The 22,680-nt window shown below is 45.8% G+C and overlaps 1 protein-coding gene across 7 annotated transcripts in view; it reads left to right on the plus strand.

The window, feature by feature from the left end:
* The window catches only part of LOC142486593 (uncharacterized), a 330,856-nt gene that overhangs the window by 37,455 nt on the left and 270,721 nt on the right, over positions 1-22,680 (plus strand). For 6 of the 7 annotated variants that reach the window (XM_075585175.1, XM_075585174.1, XM_075585178.1 and 3 more), the window contains 2 exons: positions 10,869-11,140; positions 13,667-13,867. In XM_075585175.1, coding sequence (XP_075441290.1) covers positions 10,891-11,140; positions 13,667-13,867 — 451 coding nt within the window. In that variant the 5' untranslated portion in view covers positions 10,869-10,890. The remainder of the gene's footprint in view (positions 1-10,868; positions 11,141-13,666; positions 13,868-22,680) is intronic. The other variant, XM_075585179.1, reaches the window with a different exon arrangement.

Here is a 22,680-nt window from a genome sequence, read left to right on the forward strand (position 1 = left end):
CAAGTTATTTTTTGAATGTTATATTTGATATCAAACTAAGGGCTCCATGCAGTAAGCGCCGAAAAAGCACTCTCGGCAGGGGTTTAAACTCGGCATGTTTTTGGCGTGTTGCCCTCGCAGTATGCAGGAAGGCCTGAATCCCTGCGAGAGCAACATTTGAAAACATGGCGATTTGCCGGTGCCGATACAGTCTGCCTGCCGATAACCTGCCGATAAGACTCCCCTGCTGAGATCTGTCTGCAGCAGAGAGAGAGATTCTCCTCTCTCTGCGCAAACATCGGCCACAAATACATATACAGGCAGTCCTCGGTTATCCGACACAATGCGTTGGATAGCGAAACGTCTTAAAGCGAAACACGTTTTCCCATAGGAACACTGTTTAAATGAAAGGTTCCGTTCCTGATGGCATTTTTAATGCTAAAATACACAAAATATTTTATGTAGGCAATAAAATACGCAGCACAAACATAAATTATATAGTGTATTTACTGTATTATATATAATATAACATAAAATATAATAATATAATATATTATATAGTATAATATAATATTATATAATATATATTATATACACACAAACAACTTTGCAAAGCGTTGTAAGAGCGTTGGATAAGCCGTTTGGCGTTGTAAAAATGAACATAGGTATGCATTGCATAGCGTTGGATAAGCCATTCGTTGTAAAGCGAAGCATTGTAAAACGAGGACTGCCTGTAGTTACATAGTTACATAGTAGATGAGGTTGAAAAAAGATGTCCATCCATCAAGTTCAACTTACTGTATGCTAAATTTAGACAACAGAGATTTTACTAACCCTAACCCTAACCCTAACCCTAACCCTAACCCTTTAACAACCCTACCAAATCTATTTAACAAACTATCTATTTTCAATAAATTATCAGACTTCAAGATTAATAATAGTAAATCAGAGGCACTAAATATCAATCTAAAGCAGGAGACGGTTAAGCTAATCAAATTAAAATTTGATTTTAGATGGCAGCAGTCCTCACTGAAATACCTAGGAGTTTTTTTTTTTAACAAAGGACTATGACTCGCTCTACCAAGCTAATTATCCCAAAATATTGAACATATTAAAAGCCGATCTAGTGGCTTGGACTAAGTTTAATATATCTTGGTTAGGGAGAGTTCAATCAGTGAAGATGAATTTACTACCCAGATTGCTTTATCTTTTTCAGACCCTCCCTATACATATTATAACATCAGATATAACCAAACTCCAATCTTTGGTCTCCAAATTTATTTGGAATAACAAAAGGCCCAGACATAACCGTAAATTGTTAAACAGGCCCACCGGAGAAGGAGGTATGGCACTTCTTTGCCTCCTCTCATATTACAGGGCTGCTCAAGCAAGTCAGTGGGTAGCGGGGCACGCAAGTCTGTCACTTAGAAGATGGGTCACCTTGGAGGCACACCTAATATGCCCCACTCCAATAGAAAATATTCTTTGGCTATCTAACACGATAGGCCTTTTGGGGCATCCTGTTTGCCAACCCAACCCTAACCCTAACCCTAACCCAACCCTAACACTCTCTCAAGCTGTGGGATAGACTTAAGTTTAAATACACGCTAAACTACCCAAACTCTTTGATGACCCCTTTTTTTGGAAACCGGGATTTTTCCCCCGGACTACCCAAACTATCTTTTGCAAATTGGCGGTGTGACAGGGTAAACAAAAGCCACCAGTTATATGCCTGGAAAACCTATGTCTAGTCTGCAGTGCAGCACTGACTAGGTTAACTTCCGCTGGGAACATCAGGACAATTAGTTGGATCCCAGTTGCCTAATCAAGGTGTGTTAAAACCCAGGTTGTAGACACATGGTCTCGGTCGGTTGAGGAGAGAGGAGTAAGCTGCTGAGAGATTTCCTGATACAAGGTCTGATTAGAAAAGTAGATGAATTGTGAACTGTCTGTCCCCTGCATAGAAAAGGGCAACTGCCATATACACTGTCTGCTAAAGAGAAACTGTTTTTGTCTGTCTGCTGAAGAAAAGCCATTTTCCTTTTGTTGCTGATGAAAAGCTATTTTTGTTTTGTGTGCTGTATATTGTGCAAGGCTAAATAAATAAGCCTTGTCAAGAAACCCGCGTGTGTAGTTGCATGTACCCTGCAACATATGGTGTCAAGAAGGGAGATTTGATTTTTTTTCAAAAGGCTCCTGCAGTTAAAGGGCCACACACACACAAGAATGGAAGAAATGTTGAAAGCGTTTCTGTGCGAGCAGGCCCAGCTGCAAGCGGAGAGAGATGAAAGACTACAAACAGCACAGGATGAGCGGATTGCCAAGCTGTTGACCCAATTCCAGGGGTCTGCCACTCCAAAACTTGCAAGCAAACCCCCGGTACTCCTGAGGATCCAGAAGCTTTTTTACTGACTTTTGAAAGAGTTGCCGAAGCTCAGGGCTTGGCTACAGATCGCTGGGCAACTGCTTTGGCCCCGCTCCTCATAGGAGAAGCCCAGGCCTCATATCAGGGTCTCCCAGCAGATCAGGCCATGGACTACCGACAAGTAAAAGCCGCCATACTGGATCGCTTAGGTCTGACCCCAGAGACCTACCGGCAGCAGTTCCGGAACATGAAGTACACCGCTAAGATGAGACCCCGGGTCCTCGCTCAGCGATTATTGGACTTATGTACACGCTGGATACAACCCGAGCAGTGCACTAAGGAGGCAATTCTTGAGCAGGTGGTTTTGGAACAATTTCTACAAATAATACCCCCTTCCGCACGCTCATGGGTAAAACGCCACGCTGCTGAAACCCTAGCTTTGGCGGTCCGACTCGTGGAGAACTTCCTTGGGGCTGAGCAGCAGGCGAGTGTCCTGGACCCGACTCCACCGGTACTTACGGACGCCCAAAGAGGGAGGTCGGATCAATGGGGATCTACGGCCCGTCACGGAACTGCAAAGTCCAATGGAAGGAGCAGTCGTTCCATCAAGGACGGAGTCCAAATGCTGGTCCCCGTAGAGACCCTCATCTCCTTCCGGATGTCGGCTCGTTGCAAAGTGAAAGGAACTTCCGAGGACATAGCCCACAGGACCCACCAGATGCCTGGTCTCCAGTAACCGGTCCAGCGGAGTGCTATCCACAGCCCCCTCCTGTGAGGGAACCCTCTCCATGTTCCGCCTGCAGAGAAAAAGGCCACAGGTATGTGGACTGTCCACTGATGGATTGTTCAATCAGCAGAACCGTCGCCTCGGCTTTTACTAAGGAAAATTACAAGCCCTGGCTACTTCCAGCCCTGATTGGGGGGAAAACCGTCCAGACCCTTGTAGATTCGGGCTCTGGGAAAACTCTGGTCCTCCAGGAACTGTTACCGCCCAACATGTGTTCTTTTGACTCCCCATGGAGCATAGAATGTATACACGGCGATGTAAAACGCTATCCAGCGGCCAAAACCCGGCTACAGGTAAAAGGTCAGGAGGCTTACCTCAAAGTAGGAGTCACTCCTTGGCTCCCTGCCCCTGTTGTGCTCGGTCGGGACTGGCCTTTCTTTTCGGTCCTAATGGCCCCAGTCTTTCACGAGGAGCCTCCTTCTAGGGCTCAGGAGAACCCTGGCAAACTGTTCCCCTTCTCGGCAGACCTTTTTCCCAGTAGACACGGGGTTCAAAAGACTTGGAAGCAAAGACACTTGGACAAACAGGACTGGTTGCAGAAATCTGGGTCTCAAGGTGACCATTCTAGTAGTCAGAGGTCACAAGTGATGGCTGGGGATGGCCAAAGGGAGGGGGATATGGGCCCTGGAGATTTACCAGACCTGTACCTCCCTGACTTTCACCAGAAACAAAGGGAAGACCCAGTCCTTGCTAGACAGTATGACAAGGTGTTGAAAATTGATGAACAGATTTTAGATGCACAAGGAGTGATAGTATTCCCCCATTTTGAGCTATCAAAGGATATCCTATATAGGGTGAATAGGCAGACACAAACAGGGGAGGTCACCAGACAGATATTGGTTCCCAAGGCGTTTGTTAAATCTGTGTTCACTCTAGCCCATACTGTCCCTTGGGGTGGACACCTGGGCAGGGATAAAACATTGGACCGTATTTCATCCCGATTCTATTGGCCAGGGATGCATAGTGATATTGCTAAGCTATGTGCAGCATGTCCAGAGTGCCAGTTAACTAGTCCAAAAGGACAAAAACCAGCCCCTTTGGTTCCTCTACCCTTGGTGTCAGTTCCCTTTGAGAGGATTGGGGTAGACTTGGTAGGACCTCTAGAACCTTCTGCAAAAGGACACAGGTTTATCCTTGTCATAGTTGATTATGCAAAGAGAAAAAGGTAAGCCGGCGCCAGTTCAAACCGTGACGTGCAAAGTCCAAATCAAGTCCTTTAGTGATGGTGATGAGCAAAGTGCAGATTTCCTCCAAAACGTGACGTGATATGTGAAAAAACAAAGAGAGAATTATGGTGCAGTATGTCAAATTGAGGACATAAAAACATATAACACTGACAACATTTAACAAACAAGACAGACTCACAACAACAACTAGCCAGACAAAAATTAATAAAAAGCTATTTAATAACAACTAATGCAGAATTCTGGATAATTTCACACACTAATCCGGGGGGGCAAAATCGTTGCCCTACTCACAGGGTGCAGGATATTTGAAAGCAGTAGGACTGGAAGCACTTTCTGTGGATCCAAGATGGCGACCGGAGCTCACTCTCTGGCGTCCCCACGTGTGGCAGATGCTGTATGGAGCTCCAGAGGGTCTGGATCAATGATGCTGCTACGCTTGTCTCTCTCTCCTCCTGCCGGTTTCAAATTCTCCTTCTCTCCTGTACCCAGCCGTGCGGTGTACTCTCCACGAATAATCAGCTTCTAAAAACGAGTCCTCCCAACGCGTTTCATGCGCATGCGCGCACTTTAGCATGCGCATGAAACGCGTTGGGAGGACTCGTTTTTAGAAGCTGATTATTCGTGGAGAGTACACCGCACGGCTGGGTACAGGAGAGAAGGAGAATTTGAAACCGGCAGGAGGAGAGAGAGACACGCGTAGCAGCATCATTGATCCAGACCCTCTGGAGCTCCATACAGCATCTGCCACACGTGGGGACGCCAGAGAGTGAGCTCCGGTCGCCATCTTGGATCCACAGAAAGTGCTTCCAGTCCTACTGCTTTCAAATATCCTGCACCCTGTGAGTAGGGCAACGATTTTGCCCCCCCGGATTAGTGTGTGAAATTATCCAGAATTCTGCATTAGTTGTTATTAAATAGCTTTTTATTAATTTTTGTCTGGCTAGTTGTTGTTGTGAGTCTGTCCTGTTTGTTAAATGTTGTCAGTGTTATATGTTTTTATGTCCTCAATTTGACATACTGCACCATAATTCTCTCTTTGTTTTTTCACATATCACGTTACGTTTTGGAGGAAATCTGCACTTTGCTCATCACCATCACTAAAGGACTTGATTTGGACTTTGCACGTCACGGTTTGAACTGGCGCCGGCTTACCTTTTTCTCTTTGCCTAGTTACTGACTGTACAGTCAGTTTTTGTCTGGCTGCCAATTCATCATATCTTATTACCATTATATTATTTTATCATTGTGTGTTTAGCGCTGTTTTGCACCGTCTTTTCTGTTTTTGATAGTTGATTATGCGACAAGATATCCTGAGGCGTTCCCCCTGAGAACAGCAACGGCGAAGCAAGAAGCCAACAAGTTGTTGGAACTTTTCTCACGGGTTGGACTTCCCCAGGTTATGTTGACAGACCAAGGTACAAATTTCATGGCTAAACTGATGCAGGATGTCTTAAAGTTACTAGAGGTCAAGTCTGTTTGGACATCGGTCTACCATCCACAGACTGACGGATTGGTGGAAAGATTTAACCGAACTCTAAAAGGGATGCTGAGGAAATTTGTAGATTCAGAGAAGAGAGCCTGGGATGAACTTCTCCCTTTTCTGCTATTTGCAGTGTGGGAAGTTCCCCAGGCCTCCACGGGATTCTCTCCATTTGAATTGCTCTATGGCCGCCAACCCAGGGGTATCCTAGACCTCCTAAAGGAGTCCTGGGAGGAACAGCAGTCCCCTTCTAAGAATACCCTGCAATATGTACTAGACCTTAGGAAGCGACTAGATGTGGTCAGCCATTTTGCCAGGGAGAATCTTAGATCAGGCCAGGACAGTCAGGAGAGACATTACAATAAAAATGCTCACATGAGAGTGTTTCACCCAGGAGACCAGGTGACGTTATTGTTACCCAGTTGCGAGAGCAAACTCCTGGCCAAATGGCAGGGCCCATTCGAAGTACTCCACCATACGGGTGATGTGGATTACGAGATCACTCAACCAGGGTCCAGGAAGGGTAAACAAATTTACCATGTGAACTTGCTGAAACCCTGGAAGATGCAGCGGTCTCTATTCATCCACCCGGTGGAGGAGGAAATTGACTTGGGTCCTCAGCCTCCACGGGAGAACATCGTGAGTGACGATAAAATGCCAATGGGTAAACAGTTGTCCTCTGAACAAAAAGGGGACTTGTTAGCAATAATTACTCAATTCCAGGATGTTTTTTCTGACTTACCAGGACAAACTAACTTAATTTCCCATGCAATCGAGACAGCACCTGGGGTAAAAGTACGTTCCCGTCCTTATAGGTTGCCTGAAAGTCGTAGGGCTCTGGTAGAGAAGGAGGTACAAGAAATGTTACACTTAGGAGTGATTGAGGAATCATGCAGTGAGTTGTGTAGTCCACTAATTATGGTCCCTAAACCCGATGGGAAGGTAAGATTTTGTGTGGACCTCTGAAAGGTCAATGCGGTATCCAAGTTTGATGCATTTCCGATGCCAAGGGTGGACGAATTAATTGACGCCCTTGGTAACGCGGAATATATATCCACGTTGGACTTGACAAAAGGTTACTGGCAAATACCCTTAGAGGAAAAGTCCAAATGCAAAACAGCCTTTGCCACTCCCATGGGTTTATACCAGTTTGTGACAATGCCATTTGGACTGCATGGAGCCCCAACAACATTTCAGAGACTCATGGATAAGGTACTGAGGCCCCATAGGACTTATGCCGCAGCCTACCTAGATGACATTGTCATTTATAGTAAACACTGGTGGGCCCATCTAAATAGGCTGAAAGCGGTCCTCAAATCTCTAAGAGAGGCAGGGCTCACAGCCAACCCTAAGAAATGTGCCTTGGGTAAAGCGGAAACCAAATACTTAGGGTATGCAGTGGGAGGTGGAAAAGTAAGGCCACTAGCCGACAAGGTAGCTGCCCTGAAAGAAGTTCCGACCCCCCAAACAAAAACGCAGGTACGCTCTCTGCTGGGTTTAGCAGGGTACTACTGGCAGTTCATCCCCAACTATTCGGAAGTGGTAGCCCCTTTAACGGACCTCACAAAAAAATGTGCCCCTACACAAGTGGTGTGGTCAAGGGATTGTCAGAGAGCCTTTGAGGACATAAAAAGGTGTCTATCAGATGGTCCCATCCTTAGAAGCCAAGACTTCAACAGCCCTTTTATAGTGCAAACAGATGCACCAGAGATAGGGCTAGGGGCAGTGTTGTCACAACAGTTTGAGGGAGTTGAACATCCTATCCTTTTCCTAGTAGGAGTAGGAAATTGTTCCCAAGGGAAAAAAACTACTCAGTGATTGAGAAAGAGTGCCTCGCAGTAAAGTGGGCAATCGAGGCTTTGAGGCATTACCTGGCAGGAGTCCATTTTACTTTGGTTACGGATCATGCTCCACTGAAGTGGTTAAATAGCATGAAGGATTCCAATGCTAGATTGACTAGGTGGTATATGGCCCTCCAACCCTTCTCATATGAGATTCAGCATAGGCCGGGAAAAGAGAACGCAAATGCTGACTTTTTTTTCTAGAGAAGGGGTGGATGGTCGGGCTTCAGCCGTGCGTAGCCCCAGCCACACACTAACAGAGGAGGAATGTGACAGGGTAAACAAAAGCCACCAGTTATATGCCTGGAAAACATATGTCTAGTCTGCAGTGCAGCACTGACTAGGTTAACTTCAGCTGGGAACCTCAGGACAATTAGTTGGATCCCAGTTGCCTATTCAAGGTGTGTTAAAACCCAGGTTGTAGACACATGGTCTCGGTCGGTTGAGGAGAGAGGAGTAAGCTGCTGAGAGATTTCCTGATACAAGGTCTGATTAGAAAAGTAGATGAATTGTGAACTGTCTGTCCCCTGCATAGAAAAGGGCAACTGCCATATACATTGTCTGCTAAAGAGAAACTGTTTTTGTCTGTCTGCTGAAGAAAAGCCATTTTCCCTTTGTTGCTGATGAAAAGCTATTTTTGTTTTGTGTGCTGTATATTGTACAAGGCTAAATAAATAAGCCTTGTCAAGAAACCCGCGTGTGTAGTTGCATGTACCCTGCAACAGGTGGCAAGCAAATATCTGTAGACTTTTCGATTTTAGCCACGATTTTAAAGTGATGCCTTTCGATAATTTGGTTAGGGATAGGGGAGTCTCACCGGGAGAGATGTTTCACTACCTCCAATTAAAGGCCTTCTATACTAAAGTCAAGCCCTCTTGTTCTGTCTCACGGTTTGAGAAACTCTGTTTGGGAATAGACTCCCACGAAAGGTTGATATCGAAACTATATGGCCAATTTTCTCTGCCAGCTAAAGATCAAGTGAAGTGTAAATTTATAGAAAAATGGGAAACTGATTTGGGTGAGGATTTGGAGGATGAGAATTGGGAGGACATTTTCGAAGCAGTAGCCAAAAGCTCAATATGTACAACTATCCGGGAAAATGCGTACAAAGTAATGACCCGTTGGTACAATACCCCTGAAAATATAGCTAAATATGTTTGAGGCTACTCTCCCATGTGTCCTAAGGGCTGCGGTGAGGTGGCCTCTTTTTTGCATATGTGGTGGTCATGTCCCCGGGTCCAGGCTCTATGGAGGCAAGGGAGATCTTGGATCCGCCAGATGTTGGGTTCAGATATCCTTCTGGATCCGTGGCTGTTTTTACTAAACAAACCACTTCAAGGCCACACCAGGGTGGAAAACAAACTAATAACTCATATTATCACCGCGGCACGGTGCGCCCTAGCAGGTCTTTGGAAACAAGATAAAATAACATCAATCCTGTTAATTAGAAACAAGGTATGGTTTGTATGTATGATGGCTGTCTCCCTTGAACCATCACTACAGTATATTCTATCGTACGAAATTTAAGTTCCGCCTCACCACCCCGGTTTTCTCAAAGACAGACCCCATAAAAGATAAAGCGGCTGCTCCAGAATCCCTTTAGGAAAAGCAAATTTATCCTAAAGTATCTTATTTTGACGAGTTTAATGTTTTTGAAGCCTCGCCAATTTGCTGTTCCAACCCCCCCTCCCCTTTTTTTATTTTCTGTATCCAATCCCCCCCCCCCCACCTGATTACCTATTTAACCATGTTGTATTTCTGTATATTTTTGCCTTACTATCCAATAAAAATTTAAGTTTGAAAAAAAAAAAAAGATTCATTATCTTAGCAGCTAGCCGTTAAGGTAGTAAAGGGGTTAAACCTGAGTACCCTGTTTCTTGGGGGTACAGGGAGTGGGTGAAGGGGGTGGTTAGGGCTGAGGGGAAGGTTGCGGGAGGAGTTAACCACTTTACTATCACACTACCATAGTAGTGGGAACGCTATGGTAATGAAGGGATTAAAAACTCAGGATTCAGACCGGAGAGGCCAACCACCCACCCTGGGGAAATTACTGTACCCACTTCACCCAATCCCTGTACCCCAAATAAACATTAAAATACAACAACCCTACTACCCACACTCTCTCCCTAACACATACAGTACAATAATGGGCAAAATAACTATGATCTAGATCTGGATAATAATAATTTGCCCATTAAAAATAAAACATTATCCAGCCAGCAGAAAGTAAATTAAAGTTGTACTTACCCCTGCCAAGATGAAGGCCATCCTCATCGTCTTCCTCGCCGTCCTCATCACCATCCTCCATGGGCAGGAAAAGTACGATAAAAAAAACTAATGGCCATGAACCCGTTAATCACCTTAGCGGTTAGTAACGGCTAAATAAATTAAGGGGTTAACCCTCCTCCCCCGCTACCCACCCGGGAGGCCTAACCACCCACCCCAGGCAACTACCCCAACTATCCTGTGTTTGGCACAGTGGCAAATCATAGCCATAATATGGTCATGGTTTGCCACTATAGCAATGAATGGCAATCTACCAATAAAAAAACAAGCACTGCATAAAACAAATTACATAGCAATACAAAACAATGCCAGTGAACCAATTGATTGGCACAGTGGTATACCATGCCCATATAATATGGCAATGAATGGGCAAACTAAAATAAAAACAGGCACAAAAAAAAAACACATGACATTTAAGGAAAACAAGCATTTCACAATCCACTGATTGTGACGGTTGTAAACCATGCCCACAATATATGGGCATGGGTTGCCACACTGACAATGAAAGGGCACTCTAAACAGATGTACAGAATATGAGTACATGCTTTTTACCATAAATGTGATATTTTGATCTGCGCTATGTATATTTCAATTCTTCTACCCCGAGGTATATCCACATATATCTTTAAAAGAAGAAATCCCTCAGCCTCACCCATAAGAGCCAAGATCACATTCACTTACCTACTTGTCACAACAGTACACAATATACATTATTTTTTTAATTTTTGGGTTGATCCTGCTTCGTCTTGAATCTGTGGAGAGATGTTTGTGGAGGAGGACTTTTGGAAACAAGTCCCCACCGGTGGTTTTGAGCATTTTCACCCATATTTATATAATTCATATTTTCACATTTTCACCTACTTATTAGTATCACTTGATCACTGATTGTAAATTGTGTTTAAGCGCCACTCAATTCCGCTTTTTGATGTTAATCTTGTTTCAGAGACACACAGAGGAGTCAGGACATGGAAGTGAGCGTGGGAATCTTCTCCTGGGACACGGACATCATATGGGTGTTACACCTACTGCAAGAAGATCCCTTCAAGGAGATGATCAGTCAAATAATGAAAGGGACTCTTTGTGTTCCCACCACGGAGGAGACCTGGAATTGTGAAGCTGGGAAATGCACTTTTATCCTCCTGTATCACTCCATGAGATCAGGGAGATCTGTATCTGATATGGGGGATTATCTGAAGCACTTTCTCAGCACACACGGTAAGAGTAGAGTAGACACATGCACTTATGTTACCTATAGGAATCCCCTAACTTTATTCCTTGAATCCAGTGCTGTTTAATTGTTGTCATCACAAGTATTGTATAGATGCTGCTAACCTCCTAATTACCCTGATACTGACCGTTCAGCAGTAAAATCAGGTCTTGAAAGAAAATACATTTATGTTGAATGAAACTCCAGCTTTTAATAAAAGTTAAAAGCATTACAGCAAACATTAAAGAATATATTTACTGCCAAATATCAGCTTATATTTAAAACTGTTCACCCAGGGTGCAACCAGAACATCTTTTGGAATATTAGAAAGCCAGCTGGATAGACCGTTCATGTTTATATTAGATGGTGGTGTGACAGGGTGTAGTCAACCCCTATCAGTTATGCCTGGGAAACATATGTCTGAGTGCTTCATCCAGCACTCAGAAGGTTAACTCAGGAGGAAGCTAGGTAATCAGGATGTAAGCTGACACCCGATAACCAGCAAGGTATACAATGATGTTGTTACTTGCAGTAGCTGGCTGCCTTAGACAAGAGAACTCTGCTATGTGAGCTGCTAGCCAGACGGATTCACCAAACTTACTCTTCCAACCAAAGTAAGAATTTTTCATTTGTTTTCCTGACTGCTTAATATACACTTATGGTTTGGTAAATGGTTTAGCCAGCCAGCCTGCTAGATACGCCTGGAGTGTTAGTCAGTTCTCCCAATGTGGAGCAGGATTTGTTTTGGTGTTTAAAGGGACAGTGTACCCACATGTTATGTTATGCTGTGGAGAAATAAAGCCACTGAACGTTTTCGTTATCCTGAAACTACACATGTTCCCTGACCTCGGCTACAGGCCGTCCTGCCACAGGTGGTAACAGAATGATGCATTGAAAAGTGATTACAGAATATCTAGAAAAATGCTCTTGAATGTTCCAGTAGTTTTATTTGTCTTCGAGACGTGTGGAATGTTTACAAGTTGTGATACCTTTTAATGGACATCAGGGCTCATTGTATTGTACTGTAGCTGAAATAAATAGTGTATAGAGCTTTTTAAACCTCACAAGTGTACAGATGAAGAAGAGACATGTGAGGTTAGGAAAGCTTTGTACACATGAAGACGAAACCTGTGAGGCTAGGAAAGCTCTGTACACGTGAAGAAGAGACCTGTGAGGTTTGGGAAAGCTCTGTACACATGAAGAAGTGGCCTGTGAGGTTAGGAAAGCTCCGTACACATGAAGAAGAGACCTGTGAGGTTAGGAAAGCTATGTATACTGTATAAAATTAATTTAACCCATGAAGAACTATCCTGTCAAATTGCTTGCTGTACCTCTCTAGTAGCTTTTCTCAATTGCAAGCACTACTGCCCCTCCATTATTTACTTTCTATGGAGGATACATTGTATATTTCTATGCTACAGGTTATTTTTCTAGTAGCTGTTCTGCATTGCAAGTCTCACTACTTCATCTAGATAACTTAATACTTTTTGTGCATTCAGTACTTTGCTTAATACTGTTCCACCAGGGTTTATTCTGAATTGACATACTCTACTTTTCATTTTGAAGTCTTGCTATTGTGCTCTATATTGTTGGGTGCTTTGTAGTTCCCTGCCGGCAGGCAGGAATCCATCCATTCATTCTGGAGGGAACTTTATGGTACCCCTTCTTTATTTAATGGATCCTTGTTATTTCTCTTGTATCTTGTGATTGTGTGTATTACCTTACTTCATCTGCTACTACAGCATACACTTCACACTACACTCCAGGAACCATATAATGTTTAACTGCATCACAGATACAGTTATAGGCCACTCGGACACAGTTGTTCATATGTTTAATTTTATTTAATTATGTCCATATCTCTCATCATTTTTGTATAATGAATACATTTATGTTTTGTTTACCACTTTGAGTGCCCTTCTATATGGAGTCTCTGTAACTCCTGCCTATTAGGAGTTGCATTTTGCCTTTGTTTCATGTTCAAATCTTATTCCTGGGTGCACCGTCTCTTTGATGAGACTTGGTTGAGCAGTTGTTATCCATTGGTAGTAGTTATTTTCCCTACCCCCTCTCTCCCCAGTTGCTGTAGTATTGTTTGATAGTAACAAGCTCTAGAGCGGTCAGTTAGGAGGATGAGAATATAGGAGTTAGGTTACCAATTACAATAAAGTAATATTACATTGAAGGACAATTGCCTTTAGATGACATTAGCAAGGTGACCATGTGATCTACACAAGGATTGCAGCTATACCCATAAAGGAAGAGAATGATGAACCTGTGTGCGAGACCTATCTCAGTGAGTGTTACAGTATATACAGAACATGACTCCAGGTGCCTGTGCTTCATGCAGAAGAAGGCAGAGAATCTGTGTGCTGGTGACATACATCTGAATTCTGGGATCTGGGAGACTGTAATAACTTCTGTAGTCACCTGAATGTAGTGATGTATCCTGGGTGACTGTAAGGTGCCTGAAATAATTAGTATTGCTGTATAATATAATCTATCAATGTTCTGTTTCTTTGCATGGTGTTTAGGATGGAGAAATGTGTTAGTAGTGATTGGTGCCCAGGAATACACAATGTCCGAGAAGATGAGAGAGCAGTTGGGTCAGAACCAGTTTGTCAGCTGTGAGCAGCTGTTCTTCACAGAGACAGAAATTACAATTCTCAGGAGGGAGATCAGAAGAATGGTGGAACAAGTGATCAGGATAAGATATATCCTGAGTCTGACCCAAGGTAAAAGACAGAGCACCTCCAGGGGTTTAACATGCCCTAGCAAATTGTTAAGGGCCATGATATAGATATATAGATATAGATACATCTTATCATACACATGTTAAGTTATGGTGGGTGAAAAAGGCGACAAAAATCCTCCACCATTAGCATATAGCCAATAAAGAATATCACTTGTGAGACATGTGAATGTGCTCACAAGTGGTATTCTGTATTGGATATATATATATATATATATATATATATATATATATATATATATATATATATATATATGAGAAACAAGAGAAAAAGCGCCCGATCCATGTGTAAAATCTGGTAACAAAATTTTAATAAAAAATCACAAGACAAATGCACACTCACAATTTGTCAATGCAAATTAAGCATTGTACAGTATGGATAAACCCATGCGCCAACAAGTAGCTGCTCGCCGAATGTTTACTTCAGTACATCAGACCTCACCGCTACCGGTGCATCACAGTCAGATGTCCCTCCAGAAATTCAGGTATACAGTCTCCTGGTCCTTATATTTCAGAAAAGCTGCTTCAGCTCCTGGATATATACTGTATGTAAATATACAAACTGTACATGCACAGGAATCTCTTTCCCTAGCAGGGGCTAGTACACACCCAGGCGCTGTTGAATCTTTCAATTACAATATATATATATATATAACACACCCCTCCCCACCCCCCAATCGCAGATAGGGAACATGTACACTGGCGACACACTTTATTCGAGCAAGGCTAGTCCCACGAATTCGGGTATACCCGGGTGTATTGAGGTTTGTGACTGTTTTCTGCCCGAGTGCATTGGGTTATTTTCAGGCAGGGATTGAAGCATTTTATTCCCGCTGGCTGCAATACTGCACAGTATATATATATATACTGCATTACAATTCATGAATTTATGCCATCTGGTAGACACGCGAAGCATTGCAGCCTATTAAATCCTAATCATTATCATTTAACAGATCAGCCGCCCGTCAGCCAGGCATGAACCCAGGCTGGGAAGGCAAACGCAACGGGGCTTGTCAGAGGTGAGGAGCGGCGCATTCCAGGTATCTGCCAGGTACATACTGGGTATTTGCTCGAATAAAGTGTGTCGGTGCAGTACAGAAATCACAGTGTTACCGTGTGTGGTGCTTTACATGATAGGCACACAGAAGGCCTGAACCTCCGCCGCTGGGAGACTGGGGTATATTTGATTCTTGGTTAACAGCGCCTCCACCTGTAAGGGATCCCACTGAGTGGGATGGTCCTCTTACAGGAACAATAATAATAATGATGCACACACACTATATATGCTAGCAACCTTTACTATAAAATATAACCTTGGTACTCTGTACCACAGAGTAATATACACACACATAATATACACACACATAAATATATCGTTCCCATAGTATTTTAGCCACCGTGATGGCCTTCTGATCTTTGGTGGGGAAGGCCTGGGTGTAGCGAGTATAATGATCCGTGATGACCAACACATTACCGATGCCTTGGGTATCAGGTTCAATGCACAGAAAGTCCATACACACCATGTCCATGCGACCCAAGCTTTTCAGATGAGCCATGGTTGTGGCTCTGGTAGGGAGAGTCTTGCGTTGGATGCATTGGGAGCACCGTCGACAGTGTCGCTCCACTGATTCACGCATCCGAGGCCAGAAGAACCGATCTCGCACCAACCCAAAGTTCTTTTCTACGCCCAGATGGCCATGTTCATCGTGCAAGGCTTTCAGGACCAGATATTGTACGTTTCGGGGAAGAACCAATTGTTTCCTCTCTGGATGGTCATGGTATTGCACCACCCGGTATAGTAGACCGTTGTCCATCTTGAATTTGTCAGCTTCTCACATGAATATGGCCACAATGGCTGGGAGCATGTTTCAGCATGTCAGGTCTGTTTTTCTGTACCGCCTGGCGTATAAGGCCCGCTACAGGGTCCCTTATCTGATATTGTATCCTCCACGAGATAATTTTATCTGGGGTGATGTTCATTCCATCGGGGTCACAGTAGGCAGCAGGCAAAGCCTTGGATTGACATCCTAAGGAATCCATGACAAGTAATTCAGAAAATGCCACTTTATTCCCTAAAATAGCCACCGTGTTGCACATGGCTTGCATCCCTGGACCAGGAATCTCCTCCCAAATGTCATCATCTGGAGTGGCCTTCTGTCCGGGTCTTCTGGATAGGGCATCGGCCCCGATGTTTAGATGCCCGGACATGTACTTCAAGGTGAACATGTAGTTTGAGAGGGCAGCTAGCCATCGATGGCCTGCAGCATCCAGTTTGGCGGTCGTCGTTATGTATGTCAACGGATTGTTGTCAGTACGTACTTTGAAGGTGACCCCATACAGATAGTCCACAATTGCCCACTTAAGAGCGAGGAATTCCAGCTTGTGGATGGGATAATTCTGTTTTCTGGGGGTTAGACTGCGGCTGACATCGGCCACTGGTCGGAGGCCGGCAGGTATTTCTGGTGTAGTACTGCTCCTAGCCCATTGAGGCTTGCATCTACATGAAGGATGTACTGTATGGCCGCTCAGGATCAGCGTAAGCGAGAACGGGTGTCTCTGTTAAACATTTCTTCAGATCAAGGAAAGCTTGTTCACAGGCGTCTGTCCACTTGTCATTGAACGGCAATCGCGCAGATGTGGCGGGTCACCTCGTGTCTTCCGGGTATATTTTGAGAAGATTGTTAACCCTTTGCGGTCCAATGTCTGAATATATTCAACAAAATATTTTACAGCCTGCGGTCCAATGTCGGATCGGAAGGAGGGGGGGAGGAGGGAGGAGGACGGAGGAGGGATGAGGGAGGAGGACGGAGGAGGGATGAGGGGGGAAGAGGTGGAGGTATGAGGGGGGAAGAGGTGGAGTGAGGCACTGGCAGCCGCACACGTTCCCTGCAGCCACCGTAAATCCCCAGCAATCCCCTTGCACTTCTCCCAGCAGCCACACTGATTACCCCCCCCCCCCAACCCTGCACCGATTCCCGCCAGCAGCCCCGTACCCCAGCCTGGCACCGATCCCCCCCCAGCCCGGCACCAATCCCCCCAGCCCTGCACCGATCCCCGCCAGCAGCCCCGCACCCCAGCCCGGCACCGATCTGCCCAGCACCGGTCCCCTCCCCAGCCCTGCACCGATCCCCCCAGCCCTGCACCAATCCCCCCAGCCCTGCACCAAATCCCCCACCCCAGCCCAGCACTGATCCCCCCCCCCCCAGCCCTGCACGATCCCCGCCAGCAGCCCCGCACCGATCTGCCCGGCACCGATCCCCCCAGCCCTGCACTGATCCCCTCAGCCCGCACCAAATCCCCTACCCCAGCCCAGTACCGATCCCCGCACCCTAGCCCGGCACCGATCCCCCGAGCCCAGCACCGATCCCTCCCATGATTTCCCCCCCCCCAGCCCCGCACCGATCCCTGCAGGCAGCCCCACAATGCCCTAGCAGCTGACACCAGGGGTAGGGGGCAGGGGGAGGCTGTGTGTGTGGTGTGTGCTGTGAGTGTGCTGTGTGTGCTGTTAGTGTGTGCAGTGTGCGCTGTTAGTGTGTGCAGTGTGCTGTTTGTACTGTGAGTGTGTGCAGTGAGTGCAGAGTGCTGTGAGTGTGTGCAATGTGCTGTGAGTGTGCGCAGTGTGCTGTGAGTATGTGCAGTGTGCTGTGCAGTGTGTGCAGTGTGCTGTGAGTGTGTGCAGTGTGCTGAGTGTGCTGCCAGTGTGTGCAGTTTGTGTAGTGTGTGCAGTGTGCTGTGAGTGTGTGCAGAGTGCTGTGAGTGTGCGCAGTGTGCTGTGAGTGTGCACAGTGTGCTGTGAGTGTGTGCAGTGTGCTGTGAGTGCAGGGTGTGTGCAGTGTGTGTGGATAGCGCTATAACGGGGTTGAGCTGTATGTGGGTTTTTTTCCGAAAATTAAATTAGACCTGCTGGTGCACTTAGTGAAAATTAATTGGACCGCAAAGGGTTAAGGACTTTGGTTTTGCTAGAATACCCTTCTACGAAACAGCGGTAATATCCGCAGAATCATAGGAATGAATGTAGCTCCGTGACATTTCCAGGTCTTGGCCATTCCACCACAGATTCAATTTTGGCAGAGTCCATCGCTATCCCCTCGGCAGATACTATGGGGGCTATGCACTAAGCACCGTTAAGTGGCTTTAAGAGCACAAAGTGCTTTAAGAACGTGATATTGCGCTCAGCACGATTCACAGAGCAGGGCTAACAGGCACTTTACTCTCTTAAACTGGCTTTTTTCCAGAAAATGTTCTAGTCCCACCAAACACGTACGATCAGCTAAATACGCTGATTTCTGCCCTTCTACGCAATTCTCTAAGCTAAGCTAAGAGATCGTTCTTTAAAAACACGCCAAAACAAACACGCCAGCCCAAAGCAGGCGCAAAAGGACTTAGAAACATTTCTTTGTTTACATTTTTGCAGGCACACCATCCATACAACAGGCCGGCGGGTGTCCCCGGCTGACCCAACGGGTGATCCCCGAGCGACCGGGGTCCCCGCGAGCCTGCGGTACCAATGGTGTGCCTCAAAAAAATAAACAATATTTCTAACTAAATACACCCCCCTACCCCTGCTCCCTAACACATACAATACAGAAAAGGGCAAAATTACTATTATCCACATATGGATAATAATGCATTTGCCCATTTTAAATACATTAATCACAATAAATACAGTAAATACATATTACACTTACCTTTTCCAGGTACCCACGATGAAGGCTGTCTTCATCCTCATCTTCATCCTGCCCATGTCCCCTCCGGTGCTGCAAAACATACACAAGAATCAAAATAGTCAATGTTATGTCCCCTAACCCCTTAATCACCTTAGCGGTCATTAACCACTATAGTTATTAAGGGGTTAACCCACCCTCACCCACCATTCGGGAGGCATAAACACCCTCCCACACTACCCACCCCATGAGGCCTAACCACCCACAACCCACAGGGAGGCCTACCCACCCTGGCTTGGGGACAATACCCACTTCCCCAATCCCCATTAACCACAATAAAACAGCACTATATTTAATAAATAATACATAACCCACCCCCTGTGCCCCCCCCCCCCCCAAAATTACCTGATTTATTATTTTACATACAGGGTTAATACCCCAGGCCCACGGGAGTCCCCGGTGGTCCTGACGGGTGTCAGTAAGCCTCACAGTGGCCCAGAAAAAGGTTTCAAACAGGGTCTGGAGGCCTACTGGTGGTCCCCGCCAGGTGCCGTGGTCCACCAGGTGGTGTCCGCAGGTCACCGTGGGCCACAAATGGGGTCTCAATGGCTAGGCCCGGGGTGTCTGGGGGGCCCTGGGTCAGACCCATGGGTGTTTGAGGGCCCTCGGGTGGTCCCTACGGGTCAATGGTGCCCCCACAGATGTGGGGCCACCGGTTCTTCGCTGCAGGCGTCCCCCATGGACCCGGCAGCCTTGTACCCGTGAGCATCCGAGGAGACCTCAGGTGGTCTCCAGAAGTCCCCGCAGACCTAAGGAACCAACCCTGTATGTAAAAAAAATAAACCTGTCCTATACATTTAAATACATAAATACCACCCCCACCCCCCACCCCCCACCCCCCTCCACACACACACACACACACACATACAGTACAGTAATGGGCAAAATAACTATTATCCAGATATGGATAATAGATTATTTGTCCATTATTAAACACATTAACTAGCATAATAAAAAAAATACAGTTCTACTAACCTCATCAATATGAATTCTCTCTGCCTGCAAGTTCCCTCTGTCCTCCGTAGCCCAAAAAATACATTGCAAATACATTCTGGTGTCACTTAACCCCGTAATCACCTGATCGGTTAATAACCACAAAGGTAATTAAGGGGTTAGGACACCCTGGCCCGATACCCACCCTTCACCCATTTATTTGTACAGTGGCTTCATCATGTATGTATGTATGTATGTTATATAAAAGGATTACAAATAGAAGAAAGAAGACACACACGTGGATTGTATGGTTTTTTATTTTATGGGTTCCTGTGCGTGGATTGGTTGGAGAGTCAGCTGTTTGACGGAAGTCAGTGAGTGGGTCAAGTAAAGATAAGTAAACAAAAGATTTTTTTTTTTTTTTCATTTTACAGGTTTTTTTTTTTTTTTTTTTAACCAGATTCTGCATCTCCATGCAAGGCTGTTACAGGCGATCGTACACAAAATAAATACATTTTAATAATAGTGTACATGAGCAGGGGGTCTCCAGAGCTGAACTGGTTAAACTGGTGTCACTTAACCGGATGGTGTGTTGGGCGTTTCGGCTGCAGCCCACATCCAATTCACTCATGGAGAATACGTCCTTTCGCTCTTCCAACTTGGCGGATAAACGAGCCCTCCATGCAGCGGACAAGGCGGATTCCCCGAAGTCAAAGGCTATCTTAGTGGGCTGCTCAGGAGGAGCCACGTCGTCTACTTGAGCGGACATCATATTGACAGAGGTAACAGGGTATATCTGACCCAACCGTTGTCCCTGGTCTAAGGACATGGGATAGGGAGAGATGTTACTAAAGACATGGGATAGGGAGAGATGTTACAAAATGAACATATACCTTGACGTTCTAGGCATTTCACCCTTCCACTCTCGGATTTCAGGCACAAGTCAGTAGCCGCTATAGGCATCTTCTTTTGGTGCACTTTCTAAGGAGAAGAGCTGGTCAGCCTCGTCTCGCTGGGGATAGCAGCATTCCGCGTTCATGACTAAAACTCCCCCTGGTGGAATCGTGGTCACGCCCTCATAAGTATTGAATAAGTCCCCGTATTCTAAACAACAACAAAAGGTAGCGCTAATAGGATAACCTGGTAATGGCCAGCAGCCTGGGATATAACTCTGACACCCAAGGGCAGACAACGAATAGAAAGAATATGTTATATCTATGGCGCTTGGCCCCAAGTAACACTGAATAAAAAAGGATATATGCAGCCAGATGGAAGATGATATCCACTAGGGCTCTCCTCGTGTAGGCAGTCAAATCATGAAAAAGAATTAAAAACAAACATAGTGTATACAGTAAATAACACAAAACAAAAAAAACGTATGACACCACTAGCAAACACTTAAGACTAACAGATGCTGAGACAGACAGATGACTGAAATGTTAAAAAAAAGAGGCATTTAATACAACAACTGATAGTTCAGTGCAACTAAAAACACACAATGAAAAAAGTCCCTATGGTATCCTGTAGCTAGCTGAAATGCCTGCTTACCGGAGCCTAGTTGGTAACAGGCAATGGATAATCGGAGAGTATCCCCTCTCATATGACGCTGGTGCAGCTCCTGTCCATCTCTTTGGCGTCTGCCACGTGTAGTCGTCTAGAATCTAGAGAATCAGTGGATGTAGCGGCTGTCCATGCTTCACAGGGGCAGAGAAAGCGGTCTGAGCGCCTTCCCTCCACCCTCCGTGGTGTGGGCATGCGCAGAAGCGCCAGGCGTCAGGAGAAGTATAGCCACAATAACACCAGTTCCTCGCGGTGAAGTGGGGAGCTAATGGCGGCAAATTCAAAAATGCTCCAGTGAAGAAGCTGCACGGCTTGCGGGGAACAGATTAGCTGCTGGAACGCACAGTGATACCAGGGACCACCCTACGCGTTTCGGAAGACTGCGCTTCCTTCCTCAGGGGTAAAAAAGTAGTCTACTAAAGACCCTGGTATCACTGTGCGTTCCAGCAGCTAATCTGTTCCTTGCAAGCCGTGCAGCTTCTTCACTGGAGCATTTTTTAATTTGCCGCCATTAGCTCCCCACTTCACCGCGAGGAGCTGGTGTTATTGCGGCTATACTTCTCCTGACGCCTGGCGCTTCTGCGCATGCCCACACAACGGAGGACGGAGGGAAGGCGCTCAGACCGCTTTCTCTGCCCCTGTGAAGCATGGACAGCCGCTACATCCAATGATTCTCTAGATCAGGGGTGGCGCAAACTTTTTTCCCTGTGCCCCCCTGCCGACTGTCCCCTCACTCCAGCTCCCCCCCCAACCCCAACTTACCCACGCTCCGGCGTAATGATGTCACTTTGCCATAGCAACGTGACGTAACATGACCTCGCAGCGTCATTTGGACGCCGCGTTGCCATGGTGACGCAGGGGGGAAGCTGTGGAGCCACGGTAAGTTAGGTTTACAGAGGCCCTGCAGCTCCCCCGGCACTTAATTTAAGTGCCTTTGGGAAGCGCGCGGGGCCCCTGTAAACCCCGCGCCCCCCGTCGGCAGTCTCACGCCCCCTTTGGGGGTCGCGCCCCCCAGTTTGCGCACCGATGCTCTAGATTCTAGACGACTACACGTGGCAGATGCCAAAGAGATGGACAGGAGCTGCACCAGCGTCATATGAGAGAGGATACTCTCCGATTATCCATTGCCTGTTACCAACTAGGCTCTGGTAAGCGGGCATTTCAGCTAGCTACAGGATACCATAGGGACTTTTTTCATTGTGTGTTTTTAGTTGCACTGAACTATCAGTTGTTGTATTAAAAGCCTCTTTTTTTTAACATTTCAGTCATCTGTCTGTTTCAGCATCTGTTAGTCTTAAGTGTTTGCTAGTGGTGTCAGACGTTTTTTTGTTTTGTGTTATTTACTTTAATACACTATGTTTGTTTTTAATTATTTTTCATGATTTGACCACCTACACGAGGAGAGCCCTTGTGGATATCATCTTCCATCTGGCTGCATATATCCTTTTATATTCAGTGTTACTTGGGGCAAAGCGCCATAGATATAACATATTCTTTCAAGTCCCCATATTCTACTTCATCCAGGCTCAGACAGTCTTCTTCCGTCATAATTGGTTGGATGGGTAGACCCGATAGGGGT

Source organism: Ascaphus truei, unplaced genomic scaffold (genome assembly GCF_040206685.1).
Source record: "Ascaphus truei isolate aAscTru1 unplaced genomic scaffold, aAscTru1.hap1 HAP1_SCAFFOLD_97, whole genome shotgun sequence".
NCBI classification, from domain to species: domain Eukaryota; kingdom Metazoa; phylum Chordata; class Amphibia; order Anura; family Ascaphidae; genus Ascaphus; species Ascaphus truei.